Here is a 26,110-nt window from a genome sequence, read left to right on the forward strand (position 1 = left end):
TTTTCTTGACCGCTTATTCCTCACAAGGGTCGCGGGTGTGTGGATATATGTGTTTGTATATATTATTGGATTTCCGATTAATTTATTGATTGTTTAAAATATGTGTCAAGAAAAAATAATAAATTGCAATATTGTTTGGAGAGAATCACAATTAATTAGTTTTCAAAAACGTTCAGTTTTAGAAGTTGCTGTACTGTGTCATGCTGAGAAACATTTGCAATATTTTGGTTCATGACATTTTTAATTTATTGGAAAACTGATTGGAACATCACATTTAGCTTAATGAGTAATGTAAAATACCTCCAGACAGAATAATAGCATAATTGAAAAAGATATTTAGGCACTTTATCAACATCAAATTTTAAGAGCCCACACAAAAATCCACCAGATTCACAAGGGTTGGTGAGAGGACTTTATCGGGAAGAATTCCACATGTCCTGATTTATGATTCGGTGATTGAAATGCCAATTCGTTGTTTGGATCCATAAAGTGCAGTGGGCCGTAGTTGTGTCAGTGTCTCAAACAGAGAGCGTCTGTTTCTGCCTTCCAGTGTCATCCTCCTCTAATGGGACACACTGTGATTTGTGTGCGCCTTCACTGCAAGGCACACCGCTCGGTGTGCCACCAGGGTATAAATTCATGACAGCTATATTATCTAGTGGTTAATCTAACAGGAAACTAATATCATTTTCAACTAACAAGAAGAACATTGTGCACTTTTGAGATTTGAGAGCAGAACGAGGAGAGGTAAGTCAAACAGCTTGATGTTACAGTGTCTTTGTGTGCTTGTTATTTTTAGCTTAATCAGGAAAAGTTGGGTTAGGGTACAATATAAACCAAAAATCCTGGTGTGTCATCATTTCAAGCATTGAGACCTGTGAATTATTACACAATACTTACATACAATCCAAAGCCTTGAAATATCCACCAATTTGATCGCATACTGTTTATTCTGTTCAGTGTTGTGAGGAGCTGGAGCCTATCCCAAGTGGCTTTGGGCAAATGAAATGAAACCTTTATAATAATGGGGTTTCACGATTAATACATGTTCCTAGTTCAGGGGTCAGCAACCTTTCCTGTCAAAAGAGACATTTTAGGCCAAATAAATAACCAAAAATCTGTCTGGAGCCGCAAAACGTTTGAACATTGTGATGGAAGGAAACAGTGAGTTAGTATGGTAGTCTAATGTACTGAGGGTCCAAGTGCTAATTAGAGCTACAACTGAAAAGAATATGCAGCATCCAATACATAGATTCATTTTCTTCTTATTTATTATTATTATTATTATTATTATTATTATTATTCTTATTATTATTATTATGTTATTTATTTTTATTTTTATTTTTTTTGGGTGTGTGTAATTGTTTTAGACTTTGTCCTTCATACATTTTAGATGGCAATTTTCTGCCTCTTTTCCTATTTTGTACATTTCAGGCTTTATTTGGGACATTTTTTCTGCCTTTTTTTGTAATTTTTTTAGACTTTGTCTTTCATATATTTTTAGACTTTTTTTTTGGTAATCTTATGGACATATTACAGTAATTTTCTGCCTCTCTTCTTCCTTTTTTGTACATTTCATGGCTTTTTTGGGACATTTTTTCTACCTTTTTTGCTATAAATTTTCTGACATTATTGGCAATTAGGTGGACATTATATGGTAATGTTCAGATTTTCTATATTTGGACATTTTATGGATACTTTTTGAACATTTTCTTGTCTGCCTTTTCTTAAATCAATTTTCTGACTTTTTTGGGGGCAATTTTGGGGACATTTTATGGTAATTTTCGTGATTTCTTCTTTTGTTTTTGGACATTTTTTTAGCTACTTTTTAAACTAGCTACTTTTTTTATTCAATTCTCTGACATTTTTGGCAATTTCATGGACATTTTATGGTAATTTTCTGCTTTTCGTCTTCCTATTTGAACATTCTATGGTAACTTTTTGGACATTTTTAAGTAATTTTCTAAACTTTTTCATCTATCTTTCATCTCTCTTTCTTAAACTTAAAAAAAAGAACTCTTTTGAACATTTGATTATTATTTCTCTCATCTAAATAATTCATGCATTTAAAGAACATTTAATAGAAATATGTTAAAAAAATAATTTCTCCTATTTTATTTATTTTTTAAATTTTATTTTATTTTATTTAGATCAACAGGGAGCCACAAGAGAGGGGTTAAAGAGCCACTTGTGGCTCCAGAGCCATAAGCTGCAGACCCCTATCCTAGTTCCTGGTTTTCCACCAATCACCAGGCACGCTTACAGAGATATTGCAAAGAGGGGGAGTTTTTTTTTTTTTATTCTACTCAATCCGTTGAATGGTTTCTCATTCATAAACTTTTGATAAACCCATACACAATTGGTCTTTTTGGAGGCTCATATTGCCACGGCAACTTACTATTTTGGTCATTATTGTTACACATTCTCATCAGGCCTAACGTGTATTCTGTGTCATTTCATCACTGGTTTAGGTCTAACTTAACAATGAATATTCAGTCCACTATCAACAAGGAAGTCTTCATCCCCCGCAATGAACGGATGCTGGTAGCAGTGGAGGTACAGAGAAGAAAAAAGAAGAGGATATCTTTCCTTTCTCCTGGATCCAAAGGAAACTATGCAACTTTCATTTGTGTTTCAGGTACGCCATGAGACAGATTTTATATAGAGGTCTCGCGACACCGACTGATACAAGATATTGGTTGAAAGAAGTACAACCATATATTTAGATTGAGACCTTTTCTGACCACTGAATTGTTTCACTTTATTTATTTAAATCAATTTCTGTGTGTCTTATATAGAAAATATTTATTTAATGAAAAAATGGAAACAAGATAATAGAAAATTGCCATTTATTTCATGCAATTTTAAGGAAAATGTTATAATGGGATATACAAATCTTTCTTAAAAATGAACTGTCATCGGTTAAATAGAAATGTTGTTTTATGGCACTTTAAAGTGATACTTTACTTATTTAGACAGTTTTGGCAGTCAAACATTAATATTTTGCCTATAATAAATGTGATATTTTCATTTTTTATTTTTATTATTTATTTTTTTTCCTTAAAAAGAGCTCAGAATTGTTCATTCGGTAGTCTTACCGATTCAACGTCTTATCATCATTGCTCTTTTTTTTTTTTTTTTTTTTGTGTGTGTATGTGTGCGTGCGTTTGCGTGCGCGTGCGTGTGCGTGCAAATACGTATAAATTTATACTCATTAATTCACCTAAAACCTTGTAAATATCCCATTACCCTTCGCCTTAACCAGGTACTTCAGAATCTTGCCAGAGTCGTGAGGTTCAAATGGTCAGGAGACCAGAGAAAAGGTCAGAAAAAATAAAGAGAAAAGAAAGATAAATCAAAGTGAAATCCAGCACCGACCAAACACTTCCTGCCTTCCCCATGGTTACAAAATCAAAGTCTTACGCCAACCCCGGAAGCCTCTAAATTCCAACAAATTAGCGAGATCTCAAGACCAGAGGAAAAACTAAAGAGAGGAAGGAGGGAAGGATCGATGAGGCAGAGTGAGATCCATAGAAGCCAGTACATCCAATCCATCAAAGTGAAATCCAGCACCAACCAAACCCCTCCTGCGTGGTTACAAAACCAGAGTCTTATGCCAACCCCAGAAACCTCAAACTTCCAATAAATTGAGATCTCAAGTGACCAGAGGAAAAACTAAAGAGAGGAAGGAGGGAAGGATAGATAAAGCAAAGTGAGATCCACAGACACCAGCACCCACTGATTCAAGGGGCTGTGGGAGGGAGAGGCAAATTCTGTTTGAGTTTCAGTAGATGCTGGTGCGATGGATCTGGCATGCATAAGGACCACCACCAAAGAAAGAAGCCGTCAACCGCGGTCCAGTAAAGCGAGCACCGCCCCCCCGGGAAATCCCCAGGCCGCGGCAGCACCAAGGCCACCCCCAAGCCACCCGAGCGGACACCGGTCGGCGAGCCGACCCAGACGCCCAGAACACCTCCGCCCCAGCCCCGGCCCACACCCCCGAGCCTAAGGCCGCAGAACGAGGCCCGGCGGGCCCCCACAGCGCCCCACCGGTCCCCAGCCCCCATCCCACCAAGACCCCCCCGCACCCCACCCAAACCCGCCACCCGCCACGACCCAGGCCCCGCCACCCCCGGCCCCCAAACCCCCGAACACACCCCGACCCCCAACACCCAACCCCCCACCCACCCATACCTCCACCCCCCCCAAACAAGCCGTGTGGTGCATTAAAATTGGTAGCAGGTGAGTCGGAGCAGAGGGAAAAAATTTCCCCTACTCCGATACACCCGCATCCCCTCCAAAAAATGAATATGTATATGTGTGGTGCATTAAAAAAGGAAATGGAGGGACAAAGTGGTGGGGCAGGGACACAGATGGGGGGGACCACAGCGCTGCCAGGCACTGCAGTCCATCCCCCCTGATTGCTCCCCGCCCCAACTCACCCCTCCCCTTGGACATGATGTGCATTAAAATTGGAGGGGAGTTGAAGGGTGAAGACGGTGTTTCCACCCTTCCCCACCCCACCAAGAAATGTGTTGTGTGCCCTATGTGTATATTTACAAAGTGTATAGTGCAAAACTAGTGAAGTGAGTAAGAGGAGCGACCAGCGGGGCCTCACCCAACCCGGCGGGTGTAGGTGGCACGCCCGCCCCCCAGCAGCCCCACCCCCAACCCATCTGGCACCACGATAGGCGGACAGGGCCAGCGCAGCAGGGCTACTGGACAGCCCACCGGCCACCGGAGCCCGCCCGGGGCGCCAGGAGTTCTACCGGAGTGGGGCAGGCCTCAAACCCCCGCCCGGCCCCCGGAGCCCGACGCCCGGGCCGGGGAGGGAGCCCCAGGCCCAGGGAGAGGGAGGGGGAGGGGGAGGGAGCGGGGGGCAGACAGGGAAGGGGGGAGGGGGAAGCAGAGAGGAGACGACAAGAAGGCGAAAGGGCGGCTGCAGGGCAGGAGGGGGGGACGGGGGGGGCGACAAGGGAAAAGAGACCGGGAGGCAGAGGAGGATGGGCGGGGGGAGGCGAGGAGGGAGAGGCGACGGGGGGGAGGAAGGGGGAGGGGAGAGGGAACCACAGGGCACACCAGAGGCCCACCCGCCCCGAACCGCGCCGCCGGGCACGGAGCAGCGGACCGCGCCGGGACGTCACCGCCCTGGGCACCAGGGAAAGAACCCCAACACCGCACCCCACAGGGGGCCCAGGGAGTGGCCAAGACGCAACCGCTACCGAGCAGACAACGGGGGGGGTTAGAGCTACCCCCGCCCGACCACGGGGAACGGCGTCAAGAAAATTGACTAATTAGCATGCAGTAACACCAAGTGTTGATGCTTAGTGCCCACTAGAAATAAATCTTAAGGAGTTAGTGAGTATAGTGTCGTATAGTGTGGTGTGCTTGAGCCCACTAGCAGCAACTAGGTTCCTGACTATATAAAAAATAAAAACAATCAGATACAAAATACCAAATACAGAAGCAGCGAAAACAAAAGTTGTAACGATGTGGTGGCTCTCGTTAACAGGCAGAATCTAGGCAGGATTAAGTTGCCAAATTAAGATTAAAATATACTATGTACATAGACCATATTTGTTTAAATCTTGATACTTGATTTCTATTTAAGGCAGAGATCTTTTCCATTGAGATATAATTTATTAGTAAGTTTAACCAGTGGTCGATATTTAGAGATTGTTTATTTTTCCAATTGACAAGGATTATTTTTTTAGCAATAGTAAGGGCTATAAATATAGATTGAGATTGTTTACATGGTAGCTCAGTTATTGTTAAGTCACCTAGTAAACACAGTCTTGGAGATAAAGGAAGCCTACAGTTTAATATATCAGCGAGCTTTTCCAAGATTTTAGTCCAGAAATGCAGCACTGGAGTACATGACCATAAAGCATGAAGATAAGTATCGGCAGTGTTTTGTGAGCACTGGAGACAAATGTCGGAGTCAGAGAGTCCCATTTTTTTCATCATATATTGTGTAATATATATTCTATGAAGTATCTTATATTGGATAAGTTGCAAATTTGTCTGTTTGGTCATTTTAAATACATTTTCACAGATTTGGGTCCAAAAGTCTGGTTCCGGAACTATAGACAAGTCTTTTCCCCATTTTAAAGTCGGTAAATACGTTTTATTTGTGTATAAAAATAACTTATATATTTTTGATATTTTCTTTATTGTTGTTAGAGAAAGCTTTATAATATCTTTAGCTAAGACAGGCAGTTGGAGCGTATCCTGAAGTGTTGGGATTTGTTTCTTAACCATATTTTTAACTTGCAGATAATGTAAGAAATTTCCGTTTTTTATTTTATATTTTTGGACCAAGTTTGTATACGATATAAACTTATTATCTGAGAAAAGATGATGAAGGTGTGTAATTCCTTTCTGCTCCCATAAGCTTAAATGGAACGACTGATTATTAAGTTGAAAGTCGGGGTTATGCCAAATGGGAGAGAGCCCACAGGGCGCCAATTGGGAGTTTGTCATTTCTAATGCCTTCCACCAGGCAGTCAGGGTGGAAGGCATATAAAACTTTCATTTTTATAGTAGCTATCCGTCCTATTAAAGAGATCGGAAGATTATTCCAGCGCTCCAGGTCACTACGGATGCTATCCAATAATGGTAAAAAATTTAAAGAAGTTAATTCAGTTAACTTAGGTGAAATTTTAACACCTAAGTATTTTAAATTACCTGTAGGAAAGGAGTAGTGTGGATCCTGACTTGTAGGGTTCCATGAATTTTCTGTAATAGGTAATAATGTTGATTTTGTCCAGTTAATAGAGTAATCTGATAAGTGAGAGAATTTAGTTATTAAGTTAAATGCTTCCCCTAACGAGATAGCAGGTTCTTCTAAATAGAGTAATATATCATCGGCATATAGATTAATTTTATGTTCTATTGCCCCGGAGTGGATTCCTTGGATCCGTCTATCCTGACATATAGCTAATGCAAGCGGCTCAATAAATATAGCAAATAATAAAGGAGACATTGGGCACCCTTGTCTTGTTCCCCTTTGTAAAGTAAAACTCTGTGATGTAATCCCATTAGTAGTAACTGTAGCTTTAGGAGAATCATATAATATTGAGACCCATTGAATGAATGACTCCCCAAAGCCGAATTTATTTAAGACAGCAAAGAGGAAGGACCAGTTAACTTTATCGAAGGCTTTTTCTGCATCCAGCGAAATAACAACTGCCTTTTTATCATATCGCTGTGACATACTAATCAAGTTAAAGAGCCTCCTAATATTATTAGTAGAATGACGACCTTTAATAAAACCTGTTTGATCGCTATGAATAATTGTCGAGATTACTGTCTCTAGTCGAGATGCCAAGGCCTTAGCGATAATTTTAATATCGGTATTAATTAGTGATATCGGTCGGTAACTTGACGGGAGGGTGGGGTCTTTTTCTGGCTTTAATAAAAGTTTAATTGCTGCTATATTCATATCTTGACGTATATCACCCTTACTTTTAATTTCAGTTATTACTCTTAGAAATAATGGAGCAAACATTAACCAGAAATGTTTAAAAAATATAGCCGGATAGCCGTCTGGACCAGGTGCTCTGCCATTAGGCATACTGTCTAAAGCACGATACAACTCATCTATAGTAAGCGGGGCATCTAGAATATCTTTATGTTCAGTAGATAACTGAGGTATATTTAAGCTATTTAGGAATATACCTCAATATGTTCAGGATTAGGTCTATTAATTTTTGAGTATAGATTTCGATAATAGTTATAAAAAATATGGTTAATTTCTTCTGGTGATTGTGTGCATTCACCATTTATATCTTTAATAGCCGTTATAAGAGATTTTTCCCGATTCCGTTGAAGTTGATTTGCCAGAAATTTACCTGATTTATTATTATATCTCAACTGTTGTATTATAAACTCTGTCTTTTTAGATAACATGTTATCTAACTGTATTTTTATATTCTGTAGTTCCGTCCATATTTGATTATTTGGGTTTAATGCATATTCATCCGTTAGTTGTTTAATTTTATCTTCCAGGTATTTTTCAAATTTTTGATCCTGTTTCTTTTTACAAGTTGAATATGATATAATTTTCCCTCTAATTACCGCTTTCCCTGCTTCCCAGAGAAGAGATGGAGATATATTTGGAGAGTCATTTATTTCCAAAAAATCTGCCCATTCCCTTCTTATAATTTTATCAAACTCTACGTCTTTCAGTAGTGAGATGTTAAAACGCCATATCGGGGGTAGTTTAAAGGTAGAGTCAATTTGTAGAGTGAGGGAGACTGGTGCATGATCACTTATAATTATAGAATGTATTTTTATAGCAGTTTTATCAACAATAGAATTATTTGTAAGGAAAAAATTCAATTCTTGAGAATGATCGGTGCACCGCAGAAAAGAAAGTAAATTCCTTCTTAGTTGGGTTTTGAAGTCTCCAGCCATCGCTGAGGCCAAAATCCTCCATATATTCATCTATTACTTTAGTAGATCGTAATCGCCTTGTATATATCGTATTATTAGAACGATCTATTAATGGGTTTAAGACCGTGTTAAAATCACCTCCAATAATAATAGTAGAATTTGTTGCTAAATCGAGTACCTGAGAGAAAAATTCATGGAAAAAATCCGGGTCATCATTATTTGGGGCATATAAATTACCAATTGTATATACTTTATTAAATATAGTTACCTGGATAATAATATATCGGCCCTCTAAATCTATTACTATATTATTTAAAGTAAAGAATAAATTCTTATGTATAAGTATAGAGACACCTCTTTGTCTACTCTTATAGGAGGCAGAGTAAACTTGACTAAAATTTTTATCTATAAATAATTTTTCTTCTGATTTTTGTAAGTGGGTTTCTTGTAGGAGACAAATATCTGCCTTAAATTTTGAGAGATGGTCTAAATTTTTTATTCTTTTTGCCTGGGAGCGAGCGCCACACACATTCCAGGAGACCAGAACTAATTTCTGCATACAAGCAATATAGACTCAGTCTTATATATACATCTATATGAGCTGCTTATTAATATTAACATATTGTAGGATAGCAAAAGAGTAATTAGGCAATTTATATAAAGAGAGAGATAACAAGTAGATAAGTATAATAGTGAAGAAACGAGGGGGGAAGTGAGTGTGAAGGAAATCTGTGGGGGATTCAACATAACAATACACCAGTAAATAGTGACCTAAGCGAGATTATTATTTTTATTATTATTATTATTATTATTATTTTAAGAATATATTTTTATATTATTATTATTATTAGTAGTAGTATTATTATTAGTATTATTATTATTATTATATAGCCTATACATGATATAAATTCATATTCTCAGTTTCGTAACCCATTATCCATACATATACATACATATACATACACATATATATATACATATACATACATATATATATATACACATATACATACACATACATATACATACGTCAAATAATCACACAATAGGTCGCTTGCACATCGTAATGCATCATGGGAGTTTTTCCTTCGGGCGCCATATTGGGTGTCCGCCGGTTCACAAGGTACACTCGCGAGTTACACGGTAGAGCTTATCAACCTGATGTAATTTCGCAGTATTTTCACGATTTACCGGAAGATCAAAAACAACGATACAGGCAGAAGGTGTCTCTGTGTGGCGGGATTGATCCTAATTACGTCCTGACCAAGGGTGATTTTTTTTTTGACGGAGAAAGCTTGCTGGCCAAATGTGACATCTCTGGACATCTTTCCCTACCTCGTGTTGACAACATGCTCCATAACACGCCAACAAATCCCTGGAGGCTTACAATTATTTTGTAAGCGGGTGGATACAGAGTGTAAACTTTAACATCGCATCAGAAGAAACGGTTGCTGTTGCACGTAAGTAAACCACATGGTGTTGGTAATTCTGCACACAAAAATGTTGATTTGTTCTCAGGCTTCCTGTTATCATTGTGTTTACATGCACAGCTAGGTTTACCTGATGTGGTTTTTCTAACAATTTTATAACAGGCAAATATGGCAGAGCGTATAAGAATAAAAAGTAACTATGCACAGCCTCCCCGTGGCTTATTTAAATTTAATGCTACCCTTTCACTAGTTACATGTTACTTAATCAACTTATTCTAAATGGTTAAGGTTAACCACTCTCAGAGGACGTATTTTTAGTTTCAGTTTCCAGTACAATAAAACGTGTTCATGGTAACTACTGAGCATACTGACAGCTTTTCTTATGATCTCACGGTTAAGGAGGCTGTCACAACACCCAATTTCTGTCTGGTGCCAGATGGCAACAATTCCCATCACTTGTCACGACAACACCAATAGTATTACCAGGTATGTATGGCTTTACTTTTTGTAGTTTCTTATTTAATTCTTTGTTTCATATTTTCATTACAATGCTTGTAATATTTTCAGATTCAGGCACAGATGAGTTTAACTGGACGGACTTCTGCGACTTTGTGGTGTGGACAAAGTGTGATTGAGCGAGTCCACCCAGATCGCTCGTTTTGGCCAGTTGGAAAAGCCAGAGTTTTTTTTTTCCCAAAATCCCCTCCTTACCTGAACTGCTCGGGAGAGCATTTACTAGATCAGCAGTGGACTTCCAGTGTTCCTGCTCAGCCGCTGTCACCTACCACTTGCTCATGTACTTCAAAGATGCGGAATAAAGTAGTTTTTTGTGCTGCAGCAGATTGTAAAATCAAATGATATCACTTGAAGTGTGCCAATCTAGACTGCCAAAAGGACAGTGGTTTTGTGACAAGTGTGAAACAAGGATTATTGGGAAAACTGTAACACAGTACTGGTACTTGTCTTACATTAAACAAATTTAAAAGAGAGCAACTTTTTCCTCTGTACATAGTATAATGAAAGTCATTGCGTACCCCATCAACATTACATCATACCGTCATCAGGATGGTAGGCACCTGTGCTAAAATAAACTACATTAATTAACAGTTCAATTTTTAACCCTGAAATTACTACATCTAATCATTATTCACTTCATTTTTTGTGCTTTTAGAAATAATAGAGATTTATGCCATTACTTTAAGAGGGACCATATTGCACATTGAGTCAAATCCTGTCATTTGTATTATGTATAGCTTTGTAAACAAACCCAACAATAGAATTTGTATAAACGCTGCCTTTATTAGCGCCAAACAAACAGTCGCATGTTGTCCTCCTCCAATGCTTTGATGCTCGCCTTCGTTTCCATCATGTCATTGGCAATCAAGTCGGTGTGGCATGAGATCCCTAAAGAAAAAAATAAAGAAAAAATCACAAAAAAATACGGTACCAGTAATAGGTTTAATATAGTAAAGTAGTATAGTTTTTTTGTCAGTGTAAAAGAAATGTACACATTTTGTTGCATTTTTTAATGTATGAACATTGCTACAGGCAAATACTTATTTCTATAAACACTTCCAAATGTCTCTAAAATATAAGGTGCGTGTACACACACAAACAAACACATACATTCACTCATGCATACAATATATCATGTAATGAATTCTGAGTGGCATACCAGAGTCAATGATGTCAGCAGTACTTGAGGGTACAGGTTACTGGAGCCATCTGGCTGCATAACTGCAACAATCTCTGCCACTTCGAGTCGTCTTTTCTTTGCTTGTCTCTCCTGTGCACGTTCATATCTGAGACATAGATGTTGTAACTTGGGACCCAACTTTAATGTTGGAGCCCAGTCGGGATGATTGGACAGAAAAACGGGCGCAGGGCGACCTGTTAAAATAAACAAATATATAAACAAATAAAATATGGAAAGACTGGTTATTTTGCCGCAGTAGGGTGGCCGTGAATAAGTTCTTTAGCATGATGTGTAGGCTACCGGGGGTCTGTTCTTGCATCACCCCCGGGGGTCTGTTTTCTTGCATCAGCCCCTTCTGTCTCTTTTTTTTCCAAGTTTACATTTTGCCACCAAAAAACATGTTATCGACATTAAAAGCCCAAGACTAATCAATCCAATTTCAGCAGTAAACACTTTGCACTGGCACTACTTGGGTGAAAATGTTCGATGTTAGCTTTCGGCTAACGTCCGCTAGCCAGCTTGTACTACCGAACTTGCTTGCTCATGAATCCAAAACATAAGCAACTTGCCCATATATGGGCGGTCGAAACGTTATTAATCCTCATGCATTAAATAAAGGTAAACAAGCTTACCGCTCACAAAGTGATCGCTGCACACACGAGCCCAAAGTAACGACTTCCCTCCGGAGTCCGCACTCCTCTGTCTCCAGGCCCTGGTTCCTAATTATTTTCGGAATTCGGAAAAAAGACCGACCATTTTCCCCCTTGGCTTTGTTCGAACAGCCAACGATGCAGCAACAATGTACCATTTTAAACGCAGAAAACAAACGTGATAGATACGTGTTAGACCGAATCGCTACGTAAATGGAGGCCACCCAGCATGGCGACTACGAGAAATCCGAGGCGGAAGTGACGACATGTGCAAGCGACCTATACTTGGCTCTACCAATTATCAGTTAGAACAGCCAAGGGGTCGAGGTTGGGTTTCGGAATAGCTGGCCGTCGATATATAATTTATCAACGACCATCGAAGTCCGTTTACCCTCCTGTCTATTTTGTTTCATTATAGGAAACAGTACTTTTCGCCGCTCGTTTATCTCTCTTGGGAATTGATCATTCATCCCGAAAGATGTCCTTTTGAGCTCCCGTCCTTTACTTTTTACCAATTCTTTATGTTTAAAATGTTCGAACTTAGCAATAATAGGACGGGGCTTATTGCCCTTACGAGCTCCGAGCCGGTGTACACGGTGAAAAGAGATATTATTTACCGTCTCCTGAGGGATCTTTAGTGATAATGTCATAAATTTTTTTTATCTCGCTCTCTGGATTATCTGGGGTATTTTCGGATATACCTGAAAATATTAGATTTTCCAGCATACTACGGGATTGAACATCTAAGACCGTTTCCTTTAGCATTTTATTTTCCTTTTTAATCGTCTCCAGCTACGAGAGAGGAGCGTAGCTCGGAATTATCTCGTTGGAGATTGCTTACCTGTTGGCTAACGAATTCCAAACTTGCCTTTAATTCTTTGACGTCCTCGTGAGCATACTCACCGATATGTCAGCGGTTACTAAATCATCCGTATCTGTTGACGAGTCATTTTTCCTTTTTTTCGAAGGATTATCACGACTAGCCACCAGATCATCCATCGCGCAGCTATAAAAATAATCGGCAATAAAGCGTTCGAGGTCGTCCACACTGGATAATATTTCAGATCTTTCTTAGAAAAGAAAAAAATCGAATTTATCTAGTCGTTAAATTCGGGTTTAATTAGAAATATAAAGCTAATTCTATTTTAGCAGCAGGGCGCCGCCATGTTAGATTTTCCCAGTCTCGCTACCGGTCTCGCGATAGTCACAGCATCTCGCGATCAAGCTATTTTCATATTTTTTCATGTACAATTAGTACCTTTAAAAACACATTTTGCAACTTGCTGTTGACTGAAAATGACATCACAAGGGCTCAGGTAACCAATCACAGCTCAGCTTGTGAATGTCACATGACCAAACCTAGAAAACAGGTGAGCTGTGATTGGTTACCTGAGCCCTTGTGATGTCATTTTCAGTCAACAGCAAGTTGCAAAATGTGTTTTTAAAGGTACTAATGGTACGTGAAAAATAATGAAAGTATCAAATTGATTACAGACAAAATGTTAACTTTTTATTGCTATAATGGGCTAAATAAGTGAAGTATCTCTTTAATACACTGGAATTAGTTGTCAGCAGTAAATGATAGTTTTATGCTCTCTGTGCAGTGACCAACACAAGGCCGCACCAGCTTCTCATTTCAAAGGTGAAGAGGTTTAGTGGCTCCTTGGCCTTCACAAGGACATCACAGTGGATGGTGGAGCAGCTACGACAGGTCAATGGCATAAACCCCAACAAGGTCACCATCTCATTTTGATTTCCTAGAAAGAGTCAATAAAAATATGGCTTTGAAACTCATCAGAAGTAAATGCTTACTCTCCACTAGGACAGCCCTGAATTTGACCTGGTGTTTGTCAATGCTGTGGATCAGTGGGTGGCCAGCTCAGCGGCAGAAAAGTGCATCTTCGTCCAGATTCTATATCGTGCCTGTCAGACCTACTGGGAAGGAAAGGCGGGAAGTCTGGTCAAAGTAAGCCGCCAGAGCTCCCACCAGGATGGGGCGGCGGGTCCCAGTGATTCCCCGCCGGGGCCTTCATCTGGAACACTAAAAGCGCGACGGAAAAGCTTCGTTGCACCCAGACCACCAGAGTTCATCAACTGCTCATCCAAACTCACAGGAGGTAATACAGTCAAACCTCAGTTTTCGAACACAATCCGTTCCAGAAGGCTGTTCTAAAAGCGAATTGTTCGAAATCCAAAACAATTTTTCCCATTATAATTAATGTAAATAATTTTAATTCGTTCCAAGTCTAAAAAAAAACTTTTTCCAAGTTTCTTTTTATTTTTATTTTTTTTTACTATTTTACACCATAAACTGCACTGTATACTGTTTACCATAAATAGAAAAGGGTAGAAATAGACACTGTTTTATTTTAATAGAAGATATCCTATCTAAAATGATGAAAAAAAAAACAAAAATGCGAACATTTCGTCTTTTTAATTTTTACCAACTGTAACATACAGAACATTAAAGGTTACATATGATACAATTTTTTTTGAAAAAAAAGTGCATAGAATTGCTATGTAACAGAGTAACACATCATAAAAGATCATGTGAACATGAAAAAAAAAGAAAGGTTATGATAACAATATTTTTTGGGAAAAATAATTAATTAATTAATTTTTTTTAATTCAATAGTTCTGCGCACTACTTTCCTCTTTTCTTCACCAGCTTTACCACTTTCACTTACTTTCTTTGGACCCATGATTAGGGGCTAATACACGATGCAAAACTAAAAAAAAAAAAGATTTGCGTAAATAACAATGAACAGGTCTGCTCCAAACGAACTTTGAACACAAATGTGCTACGGAGGAAGCATTCGAGTTAGCTCGGCTCCCGAGTGAGTCGTGTTCAGGTACGCTTGGTTTTTTTCAGTTTGGTCGAGAGCCGATTTTTTTGGACGAGTTCTGAGACATAAAATTCTCTAATTTTCTGGTCTAAAACCGATTTGGTCGAGAACAGAAGCGTTCGAAAACCGAGGTTTGACTGTACAATATTACATTAGACAGCATTGTGCAAATGTTTGAGTCCATTTTGTTTTAGTCCAATTTAGTCCTTTCTTTTTCTTTTTTCTGTTGTCATGAGGGCGGAGAGCTGCCAGCCAGGTGTGCATGTGACCCCAGACTAGAGAACATGTTTTTTATTTTCGTTTTTGCTGTACTACAATAAAGTATAATTACACATCCACTACAGTAGGTGGCAGAGTTTTAGTTAGCCAGGCCTTACTTCCATGGCAGAAAAATAGCCATCAAAGTAAATCTTATTTCATAAGAAATTATACCCCTATTGCGCCAAAAAGGTAATATATAATAATATATATGCCTATAGTTAAATGTGGAGGGGAATAACCATTTGAAATGCTTCGTGAGAAGAAATTAGCATATGTCGTTGATTTAGCTGCTGGAAGCATTGCACTAATTCCTTAAAACTAATCTAGTCACGAGCCCTATTGATTATGCACTATATTAGGTTGTCATTATATCATTCGATGCTTTTGACTCAGCCACACAGACCTTCTGCTAAGCTAACTAGCTAGTTCACTGATGCTATTATAAACAGCTTAAGAAAATAGCAAACTTAGCTGTTAGCATAGCACAAAATCTTGGAACGAGGCTAGTTCTGACATCGTATATAATGTTGACACGTTATATTTTGCCGCGCTAGATGCTCTATAAGCAATTGTTCATCTGTTTTAATTTCATAGTGTTACTTACAACTGCGGTTGGTTGGCAACCAGTCCAGGGTGTCCCCCGCCTACTGCCCAGAGCCAGCTGAGATAGGCGCCAGCAGCCCCCGCGACCCTTGTGAGGAATAAGCGGTCAAGAAAATGAATGAATGAATGTTACTTACAAAGCCCACAAGATTTAGCTGTTAGCATAGCGCAAAATCATGAAACTGGGATTGCTGGGATACTTATTATTGTGTTGTCCTGTTAAATTAAACCAGTAGCGAGTTTTATGTGTAATAGCGAAACTGTTACAGTGTTAAATTAGCATGATAGCACGCATGCATCATGGTAGTATGATTAAAATAGCCAACACAAGGCTAATTCAAAGTTGTCGACGGAGACAGCTGCTGGTGCACTTTTAATGGATTTGTTGAACAAATGATAAGAAAACAAACACCTAAAAAGACAACTCTCAGCCAAGCACTCAACATGCAGAGTGGCTAATGAGTTAGCCAGTTAAAACTCTTTGACTGCCAAAAACCTTTAATAACGATGACTAAAATCACGATGTATGCCGCCATAAATGTTCAATGATGTCAACTACGTCTTTTTTTTTTTTTTTTTGATTATTTTATCAATGGGCAGTTCACCGTCTAAGTGCAGCACGTGCTGCCTGGTCAATGAGTTGTGGAATCAAAAACCCTCACTATCTATAGCCAGCAGATGGCAACATTGTATCTCTTTTCAATGGTCTCAATGTGTATGAAATTTTATGAAACAGAACGTTTTCAAGGATAATGTAAATGATCAAAGCCAATTGTCATATTAAAGTTTTTTTTTTTTTTTTGATAAAGTGTGGCAGTAAAAGATTTAACAGCCAAATAAGTCGTTTGTTGATGCCCACATTCGTCACAGGCCAGAAATTTTCATCGATAAATCAATGGGGTAATCTGAAGGCAACTTGATTCTAAAAATATGGAATATGGCCGTTTTAAAGTTAGCGATTGTATTCTTTGTTGTTTTTAATAGTCTTAAGTTGCATTAAAGGTAGAGCTGTCAAATGATAACATTTTTAAATCAGATTAATCACATCTTGGAATTTTGATTAATCATGATTTAATTTTAATTAAAAAAGGATTTTTTATCAACAATTTTTGCCCATCAAATTTGAAGAGCACTTGTTATATGTTAATTCTTCTGCCATTTAATGTTATGAAGACATCTTTTTGATTTTCTAATCAGTTAATTACTTGCATAATTTCAAATGGAAAAAAAAAAAGAAAAAAGAAAAAGACCCCATATGCTGTCAAGGTAAAGGGCAATCTGTGGTCAAAATTAATAGTGCGATTAATCTGCGTTAATACATGATTAATGTCCTCAATTTTTGTGATTAGTCAATGAGAGCTTTAACTTTGACAACACTAATTAATGGTAAATGTAATTGACCATAGGTTATTCTTTTGTCACTTTAAATAGCTCAAACAAAATAACTCCAATGGTGGCAAACACTGAACGCAATACTGTACACCATTTTCACCTTAACCAGATGTTTGTGTGATATTTTTGTGACAGATTCTTCCACTATGAATCTGTTCATCTACCGCTGCAAAGCCTTCTTGAATCATATGAAGAAGAAGATGGTTGCAAACCAAAGGACTTCACAAAATAGAGGTACTTGATTTTTACTACAGGGGGCAAGTTAGTGTCAACTGCTTCTGTTATTTTATCCAGAATTTCCGCCTTTGTCCATTGTCTATTCTGCACCTCTCTCGAGCTGAAAGGCATCTCTGTGCTCTATGGCAGGGCGGTCACATGAGTGGCGACTTTGTTGATTTCGGGGAGGTCAAAACAATACAATGCAAAACAATAGCTGGCGTTTATGGGGCGCTCAGAGCACGGAAACTGAGAAGGGAGCGTGGCGCACCGCTGAACCCACTGACAGAGGCAGTGTAATGAATGGGAGAAGTGCCAGGCTGCAACACAGCAGCAAGATCCATTTCAGTTGGACTTGGTGCACCATGACTTCAAATAGCCACCATTAGTGGGAAATGAACATCCACCGACTCCTGAGTTACTGTTGTGTCATTTATGTTGAAAAGTGAATTCCATACAAATACTGCATACTTTAAATCAGGGGTGTCCAAACCTTTTCATTTGAGGGCCACATACAGAAAATCAGAGGGACGCAAGGGCCACATAATGTTATGAAGAGAAATTGTGTTTAGTCATAAAAATTGTACAAATAATTTATTTGTGCTTTTGCATATTTAGAGAAATGCTACAGTACATAAACCAGTTTATTTGTAATATGGCAGCAGGGTTATTATAGTTTTGGAATTTTTTATTTTAGTTTTTATTTCGTTTTTAGTTTTGTTTTTTAAATTTAGTTAGTTTTAGTTATTTAATAAATGGCTAGTTTTAGTTTATTTAGTTTCAGTATTAGTTTTAGTTTTTTTTTTTTGAAAATTGTGTATTACTTGTGCGCAATATTTAAAAAACACCATGGGAGCGATGTCATCTGAAGGTGCTTTTCTATTGGATGCTGCTAGATGACGTCACTTCTGTGTGACATACTTTCAAACGTCATTATTCCGGTTTATATCAAAATAAATCTACTAAAAATTACATTTAATATCAATCCCCAAAAGCTCATGTATTAAATTAATTACCAAAGACTAAAACGAAGGACATGTTTGCTATAATTATAGTTAGCTTTAGTTAGTTTTGTAAACATAAAATGTAGTTTCAGTTAGGTTTTTAAAAAGCATTTTCATTTTTATTTTATTTCGGTAACAATATTGTTTTTTGAATTTTTGTTTGAGTTTTTTCATTAGTTTTAGTTAACTAAAATAACGTTTAATGGCATTTGTGTTTTTCGACAACCTCCCTTCTAACTTTGACCATCTCCAAACATTTTTGTTTTTGTTAATTTATGTTTATTATTATTATTATTAATTAATTTATTTATTTATTCACTTATTTTGACCTGGCAGCGCCTTGCATGTCGGCAGCCGACCACTGGTGTATGAATGGGTGAATGTGATGCATTGTAAAGCGCTTGGAGCACCCCTATGGTGTACAAAGCGCCATATAAGCTCAGTCAATTTACCATATTTACAATTTCATATTTACCTGTTGATGATACTGGATAGGATACTTAAGCTTGTGATTAAAAAAAAATAAAAATAAAATAAATCTTTGCGAGTGGCTTGAAAGACTGGGCTCGCTCTCATTTACTCACCCAATCAAGTGAATCGACCCAGTGACATGTGAGCCGCTTGTGAGATTTTTTTCCCCATAAGCTTCACTTATTTAATCCACAGGTCCATATGGCATTGCAGCTACTGTTAAGTATTGTTGTAAAACCCATTACTTTTTTTTTTTTTTTTTTACCCCTTTCAATGACTTAATGCCATCATATGATGAATTTGAACATGTCTTTCGAAAAACAAGTGCAACACCGCAACAGCACCCCAGAGGAAGGCGGCGTGGGAGAACGTTGCACTGCTCGGGTCAGTGCATACATTTACATGTAGTCCTTTGCAATCACAATAATATTACACAGGAAACCTGTTGAATGGTAGCTCATTAATTCATTTCATTTAGGCGCAATCCTTCGGGGGAGAAGCACACTTGACTTAAGATGAAATATAAAAACATTACTCAAAAGGTTATAAGAAAAAAATGGAGCACAACACACAAAATATGGTGTGATGTGAGCACATGACTATGGCGCCGGTCATGTTGCAAATGTAAGGACGGATTAAGTTGTGCATGCAGATGATGGACTGTGATGTGAAATGGTACCGCTCAAAAAGATAAATGTCTGGAAATGGCAGCATATCTATGCAAGGTCTGATAATAATCTCACGACGAATACTTAATTCCCTGTGCAATATTGTGGCACCTTTATCAATAGAGTCATTGTCAAAAGGACATGCCATGTTCCTGACATAAGTGGACTTTACGTTACAGACTATAGGCGTATTTATGCAAAAAGTTGCTGCAGCGGACTGAATGAATGAGGAGATCAAATGTTGCATGTGGCTGAAAAGAGGCGGGGACTGAGAAAGCTTGAGGCTCATTATGATAAACCTGCTATACCAACTAGGTTAGGTTAATAGACTCTGTTACTCCGGCAACTGACCAAGAGCTTAAATGACCTCTTTTTATGAAGCAGGCTGGAGTTACCTCTTTTTCTCTGGTTTCAGTTACTTCCCTTTTTGAAACGGAAAACGCAGAGTTTTCCCCATTTCAGGGTTTATTCACTCAGGGTTCTCAATTAACCTGCTTTGTGAAATGGACCCCTGATGTATTAAAACCTTAAGACACGCCTGCTCCATCTAGGAGTACTAAGAACAGCAGAAGGAAACTGACAAATAAAAACAAAACACTACAGAAAATGAACATGACATTATATACTGTTGTTCTCCACCTGGAGCCCCAAGAAACACAGATACCTCTCGGCCAATCAGATGACAGTGACGTCACGGCACTTCTCGGCCTGCGTTCGAGAACCGGTTTGGTCGAGGTTCTCAGGAACTGTTCCAATTTAACAGCACGGCTCTGAAAAAGTGTCATGAAAAAGTGACCACACAGGGCGAAACTAGACTGTCTTATAAAAGGAGACGTGAGGGAGATATGTTTGGAAACACACAGATCCTTTCTAAGGAAAACATGACTTAGATCCACGGCTTATTTTAATTGCATTTAATACAATAGAATTTCCAAATGTTATTTAGCAGCAATTTGTCTGATTGTGCAGATATGTTTGTTTCTCTTTATGTGCCCTGCGATTGACTGGAGACTACTCTTTAATGTACCGCTAATCTCTCACCCAAAGTCAGCTGAGATAGGCTCATAAATCTCACTCATGACCGTAATAAAAATTGAAAACTGATAGTTACAATGCATTTTAGTGCTAAATACTATTCAAAGGTATTTCAGCCCCCCATTTCCTCCCTTCAGCAATCCATCTTGCAGGCTGAGAAATCCAAAAGTTGTAGTTACAGCTTTCTGCCAGCAGGTAGTGGCAAACCACCATCATGAGGCACATCAATTGAGCAGAAGCAAACTACAAAATCCTTACAGAATGTGTTACATTTGCAATATTTGGAAATTCTAAATTTTATCCCATATATTGTATAGAATTATACATTACATTATTTTCAGCAATTCATTACATTTCCTGCATATTATAGATGGTAAAATACAGTTTACATTTCTTTCATTCTGTCTTTTGACTCGTGTTCATTTGAGCTTTTCATTTTTATGTAGCCCATCAGATCAAAGTGGCTCTGGGAGAGCGTGGGGAGAAACTGACTGCAGCTGAAGACAAGACAGTAGGGCTGGTGCACACTGCCCAGCAGCTTGCAGACATTGCTCACAAGGTAATTAATTCAACAATTTTATTCCAAAATTCTTAAAAAAACAAACAAAACAAGCAAACAAAAAAACTAAACAAAAAAACGAAAAAAAATGGAAAAAACCCCCATGATAATTCAATTTAGGAGCAATGAATAAATTGGAAATGTACAATAACTTGGTTCACAAACAGCCCTATTCTATACTTATGTTTTTGAGGAAGCTATCAAACTTACATTTTTAAGTTAAATTTTTAAGGCATAATGTTAAAAAAAAAAAAAAAAAAAAAAGAGTTTAAAACAATCACAACTAATGAAATGAAATTAAATTAAATTAGCTTCCATTTCGTTATTTGGACTGTACTTTATGTTGATTTTATTTTTCAATCCACTGTCACTGATTTCATCATTAAAATTAATATGATAGTGGAATTTTCTAATTTCCTGTTCAAATAGATAGGTGGGAAGGGAACAGAAGGCTCTTTGTGTGCCTCTGTTGTGCGGGGGAGCGCAACAACACTCTTCCATTCGGAGACCAGAACCTCCAGCAGCTACACACACATAAATTATCAATAGTGTTAATTTGATCAGACATTTTTAATTGTAGTCTCAGTTTTAGTCCAGTTCCAAACTTCCAATCATGTTTGTTAATTTTTATCAAAGTTAATCAACCACATCCCGTTTTTTTTATTTACCGTAGTTCAGTGACGAGCGGTGACCTTTTAGAGTGGACATGCTTTTGGGGTATTTTTATTTTTAATTTCAATATTAAATATTATTTAATTATTATTTTATACCACTGTGTAGATATACAATTAACTCTTTTACTGCCACACGTTATCAAAAAAAAACCAAACTTTAATATGACAAAAGCTTTGATCATTTACATTAACCTTGAAAACGTTCTGTTTCATCAAATTTCATACACATTGAGACCATTGAAAAGAGATACAATTTTGTCATCTGCTGGCTATAGATAGTGAGGGTTTTTGATTCCACAACTCATTGACCAGGCAGCACGTGCTGCACTTAGATGGTGAACTGCCCATTGATAAAATAAACAAAACAAAAAAAAAAGAAAAAGAAAAAAATACATAGTTGACATCATTTAACGTTTATGGCGGCATACATCGTGATTTTACTCATCGTTATTAAACGTTTTTGGCGGTCAAAGAGTTAAAGCGGAAATATTCAGGACTGACGCAAGTTGATATGCACACACTAATGTAACCAGCTCCGTGGTGAGTGAAATGGCAAAATCACATGCTCACAAATTTGCCAATACGTTAGAATTTACAGTATTCGGAACTGGCCCGTGCCCATCATGTGGGCTCAGTCCGGGAGAAGGAAAAAACGAGACATGGCAGAAGAGCTGCAAGAGGTTTCAACTAGTGTTGTTCCGATACCGATACTGGTATCGGCAGAGGTGCCGATACTGCATTAAACTAGTGGTATCGGTATCAGTGACTACTCACAAGTACCGATACCATTAATTCCAATGCTAATATAGGATTTTGGATGCAGCATCTTGTGTCTTGCTGGTGTACGACATTCACTGGTATGTGACATGTTCACCGCATGCCGATCTAAGATATCCTATTGGCCCTTGAATGCTCTGAACCAATGGCAGGACAGCTTTTTCATGTTGAGGAAAAAAAACCCTTAAGTATCGGTATGGTATCGGTATCGGCCGATACTGCAAAGCTGGGTATCGGTATCGGGAGCCAAAAAAACGGTATCGGAACAACACTAGTTTCAACCAACAATAAAGTTTGCTAACCTGTGGACAGCCAGCTAGCCATTGATGTTTCTCGTACGTATTTGCTTGAAAGTGAGGGACGAAATTTTCCCCGTTTTCGTGGTGATTACGCGGGCCGGAGGACCGCGGAGAACGGCCGAGAAAGCTGGAGCCTCCTTGGGCATGACATCTGGCATTTGCCGGCCCTCTATCTCCGGGACGCAAAGTTGTAGATGCGACGAGCCATATACCGTTGGAAAGGTCTCGTTGAAACGAATACGGTGATTTCCCCGGTAGGACGTAGGGTTTGGGAGATACGACCGCCGAAAGACCTCCAGGACACCGAAGTCGAGTGAACCACTCGCTGTCTGCAAGCCAAGTAAGCCAATTAAGCGCATGAGCGTTGTCAGATACGCTGCTTTACTGCCAGCTTTTTTGCCAATCAAAAGGCGCACGTACAGAAACAACCTCTCGGAACTAACACAACTTGATTTGTCATTGTGCGTGCTCAAAGCAAGTTGTCGGCTTTCCGGTTTTTGCAGAACTTTATTTGCTTACAAAAACGAGCTTCCTCTCGCGAGACACTCGTTTATCGTGATGGTTCATGCGTGCCAACTATCCGCTGTCGGCTATCGACCTCTCCGCGAGAAAAACGGGACAAATTACACAGGAATTTAAGACCAAAGCAAAAGAACTAAGGTATTGTATAACATAAATATTTTCAATGATTTTATTGAAGGGCTTGGGCATGCACCACATTAATAGCTTATTATGACCGCTCCCCACTGCCTTAGTTAACGTTTAGTTGACTATAAATCTAGCATTTTATTCTTTATTTTAGCCCAAGTAAACATAATTTTATTTGTCTAGTTTTAGTCAACAATAACTGTCAATGTTTTAGTCTAATTATAGTCAGGACAATCATTTTACCCCTGTATATATATGTTTTTGTCATCAGATAACGTTGAACATTTTGGATCTAGAACTATTTAACAAAAAATTTTCTCTCATTTTTTTGGATGAAAAACAACTTCACACACAATTACGGTGGCTGCTGTGGTTCCATGCTACGAACTAGTAAGTTAGCCAGCATTAGTTAGCGGTCGCATTAGCATTAATGTAGGAACATTATGGCTATTGGATTAATGTTAAGACTATAATTTAGTTCTCTCGCTCTCGCTTTTAAAAAAAAAAGTTTCGCCATGATCCACCTCCTGTCTGTCTCATATGTTTGTGCATGTTGCACTTGTTAGCTCCAGATTTGAAAGGGGTGTGTCACTGTCTGTCACAGGACAGTGTCACAGTGAACGATTAGCAGAGACGGTATTTTACAAAATCCTCATTTTTGTCTCGTCTTTGTTCATATTAACATTTGCCCCACAAAACGTATAAATATGTTCTATTTTAAATGGTTTAAGTGTCCCGAAGACGTATTTTTACGTTTTTTTTTTGTTTTGTTTTTTTTTTATGCTACAGCTTTGATGCAGCCTCTCAACTGCAAAGAACGGTTGGATAAATGGTAGTTATTACACAAACGGCCAGCAGGTGGCAGCAGAGCAAAAGAGATCAACCAGGACCATGTTGAAAACAAGCTCAAATACTCACAATTCTAATTAGATTTGTGAATAATGATGAAACTTGGCTATAGTCTAATGCTAATTGCTGCAAAACGAAAAAAGATATAAATATATTTGTTTTCCTGATGCAAGAAGAGACTTTAATCTTTCTTTTGGTAGGTTCCATGTTTTTATAGCAATAGAATACAATATTCTGTGGGCCTTGCAAAATCAGTCAAAATCCAGTAAAACAGCCGGGAGTGAACGGGATTGCTTCTGTGAAAATGATTGGGCGTGAATGAGTTAACAAGTGAAGATGACTACCCATCGTTTAACATTGGCTTGACTACCTCAAGTATTTGTGACGTGACAAACTAGCGAACTCCAACCTTGAGAACAAGACAGTGAAGGGCTGCTTGGAGAGTGGGTTAGACTTCTGTAAAAATTCACTCTTCTTGGAGACATCTGATTTCGTCTGCATACGTTTTCGTCTAGACAGTACGAATGATTGTGGCTTTGGCCTGATTGAGCTGCTCTTCACTGAGATGTTTATTTTCCCTATCCCAGCCATGACAAATGTTATCCTTGGTCTCCTTTAACGACTTGGCAATTTGTCCAATCTGGGCAACAGCCTTCAAGAGGGGACTACAAGCAGAGTACCTGCCATAGCATGGACTTACTAAATAGTGACACAAGTGGCCTCTGACCACAATTCAGCATCTGACTCTGGTTCAAATATTGTAACACCCAATATATAACTTTCATTTGTCCACTATTTCAGATGGCCCTGAAATATGCAAAATAGAACCTTCCTGGACTCTTACAGGATGAAGGAGATGAATAGCAAGTGGATGCAAACACAGCATGTCCCTAAATGCTTCATAAAACTGTATGTAATGAGGACTAAGGATCTTTACGTGGCCACTTACTTTGTGTATTCAGAATGACATTTTTAATAATTGTTTGTACTTAAAACACAGGATTATGGTGCTCATATTATTTACAGGACATACTGTGCATTTGATGCTAGTAATCAGTTGAACCCTGTTGTTAGTCGCCCTTTTATACAACGCTGCATGTTGTTATCACAACTCATGGTTGTGTATTGCTGTCGAATTGTGTCATTGTGTCTCTGTCCATGTACCGTGTCTGCTGACAAACGTCGGCTAGTCTTTGTGTCAATGTGACTTACAGTATGTCTTGTCTATGTAAACTGAATAAAGATTGTTCAGGTATGTTGCATCATGAACATGAAGCAGAGGTCCAGTTCCAAAGTTCAGAAGTTAAATATGTTAAAATAAAATATATGTCTGTATTATTACTTTCTAAACTTTAATAGTAATTGTTTTATGGTTATTGTTTTGTTTCATTGAAGTAAATGTATATGAAATGTTTCAAGGTATTCACACAGCCACTTTATTTAAATAATAAATATTTGACTTCTTCCCTTCTTTCTTGTGTTTCTTGAATCACTAGATGATACTAAAACTCTTAAGAAATTAATTTTTGTTCATTAAAGAACCAATGAAGAATGGAATTTCATTTGCTTCCATACCATCTGAGTATAAATATATGTACAGTTATATCCAAGTTAATATAGTTAATGTTAGTTATC

General features: G+C 38.2%; 1 protein-coding gene and 2 long non-coding RNA genes across 3 annotated transcripts; 2 read left to right on the plus strand and 1 right to left on the minus strand.

Annotated features, from left to right (window-relative positions):
* Positions 1-542: 542 nt before the first annotated feature.
* On the plus strand, positions 543-25,946 carry stxbp6l (syntaxin binding protein 6 (amisyn), like). The gene is made up of 7 exons (XM_077511077.1): positions 543-747; positions 2,472-2,638; positions 13,778-13,908; positions 13,996-14,290; positions 17,411-17,509; positions 21,116-21,228; positions 25,277-25,946. Exons 2-7 carry the CDS (start codon positions 2,485-2,487, stop codon positions 25,298-25,300), a joined length of 816 nt encoding a protein of 271 aa, XP_077367203.1. The 5' UTR covers positions 543-747; positions 2,472-2,484; the 3' UTR covers positions 25,301-25,946.
* Positions 9,608-12,455, plus strand: LOC144010666 (uncharacterized). The gene is made up of 3 exons (XR_013281284.1): positions 9,608-9,857; positions 10,227-10,313; positions 10,395-12,455. It is a non-coding gene; the product is annotated as an uncharacterized LOC144010666 (long non-coding RNA).
* LOC144010665 (uncharacterized) lies at positions 11,107-12,455 on the minus strand. Its single transcript, XR_013281283.1, has 3 exons — positions 12,156-12,455; positions 11,503-11,717; positions 11,107-11,231 (listed from the first exon to the last, which is right to left on the minus strand). It is a non-coding gene; the product is annotated as an uncharacterized LOC144010665 (long non-coding RNA).
* Positions 25,947-26,110: the final 164 nt, after the last annotated feature.

This window comes from Festucalex cinctus, chromosome 21, assembly GCF_051991245.1.
Source record: "Festucalex cinctus isolate MCC-2025b chromosome 21, RoL_Fcin_1.0, whole genome shotgun sequence".
In the NCBI taxonomy this organism is placed as follows: domain Eukaryota; kingdom Metazoa; phylum Chordata; class Actinopteri; order Syngnathiformes; family Syngnathidae; genus Festucalex; species Festucalex cinctus.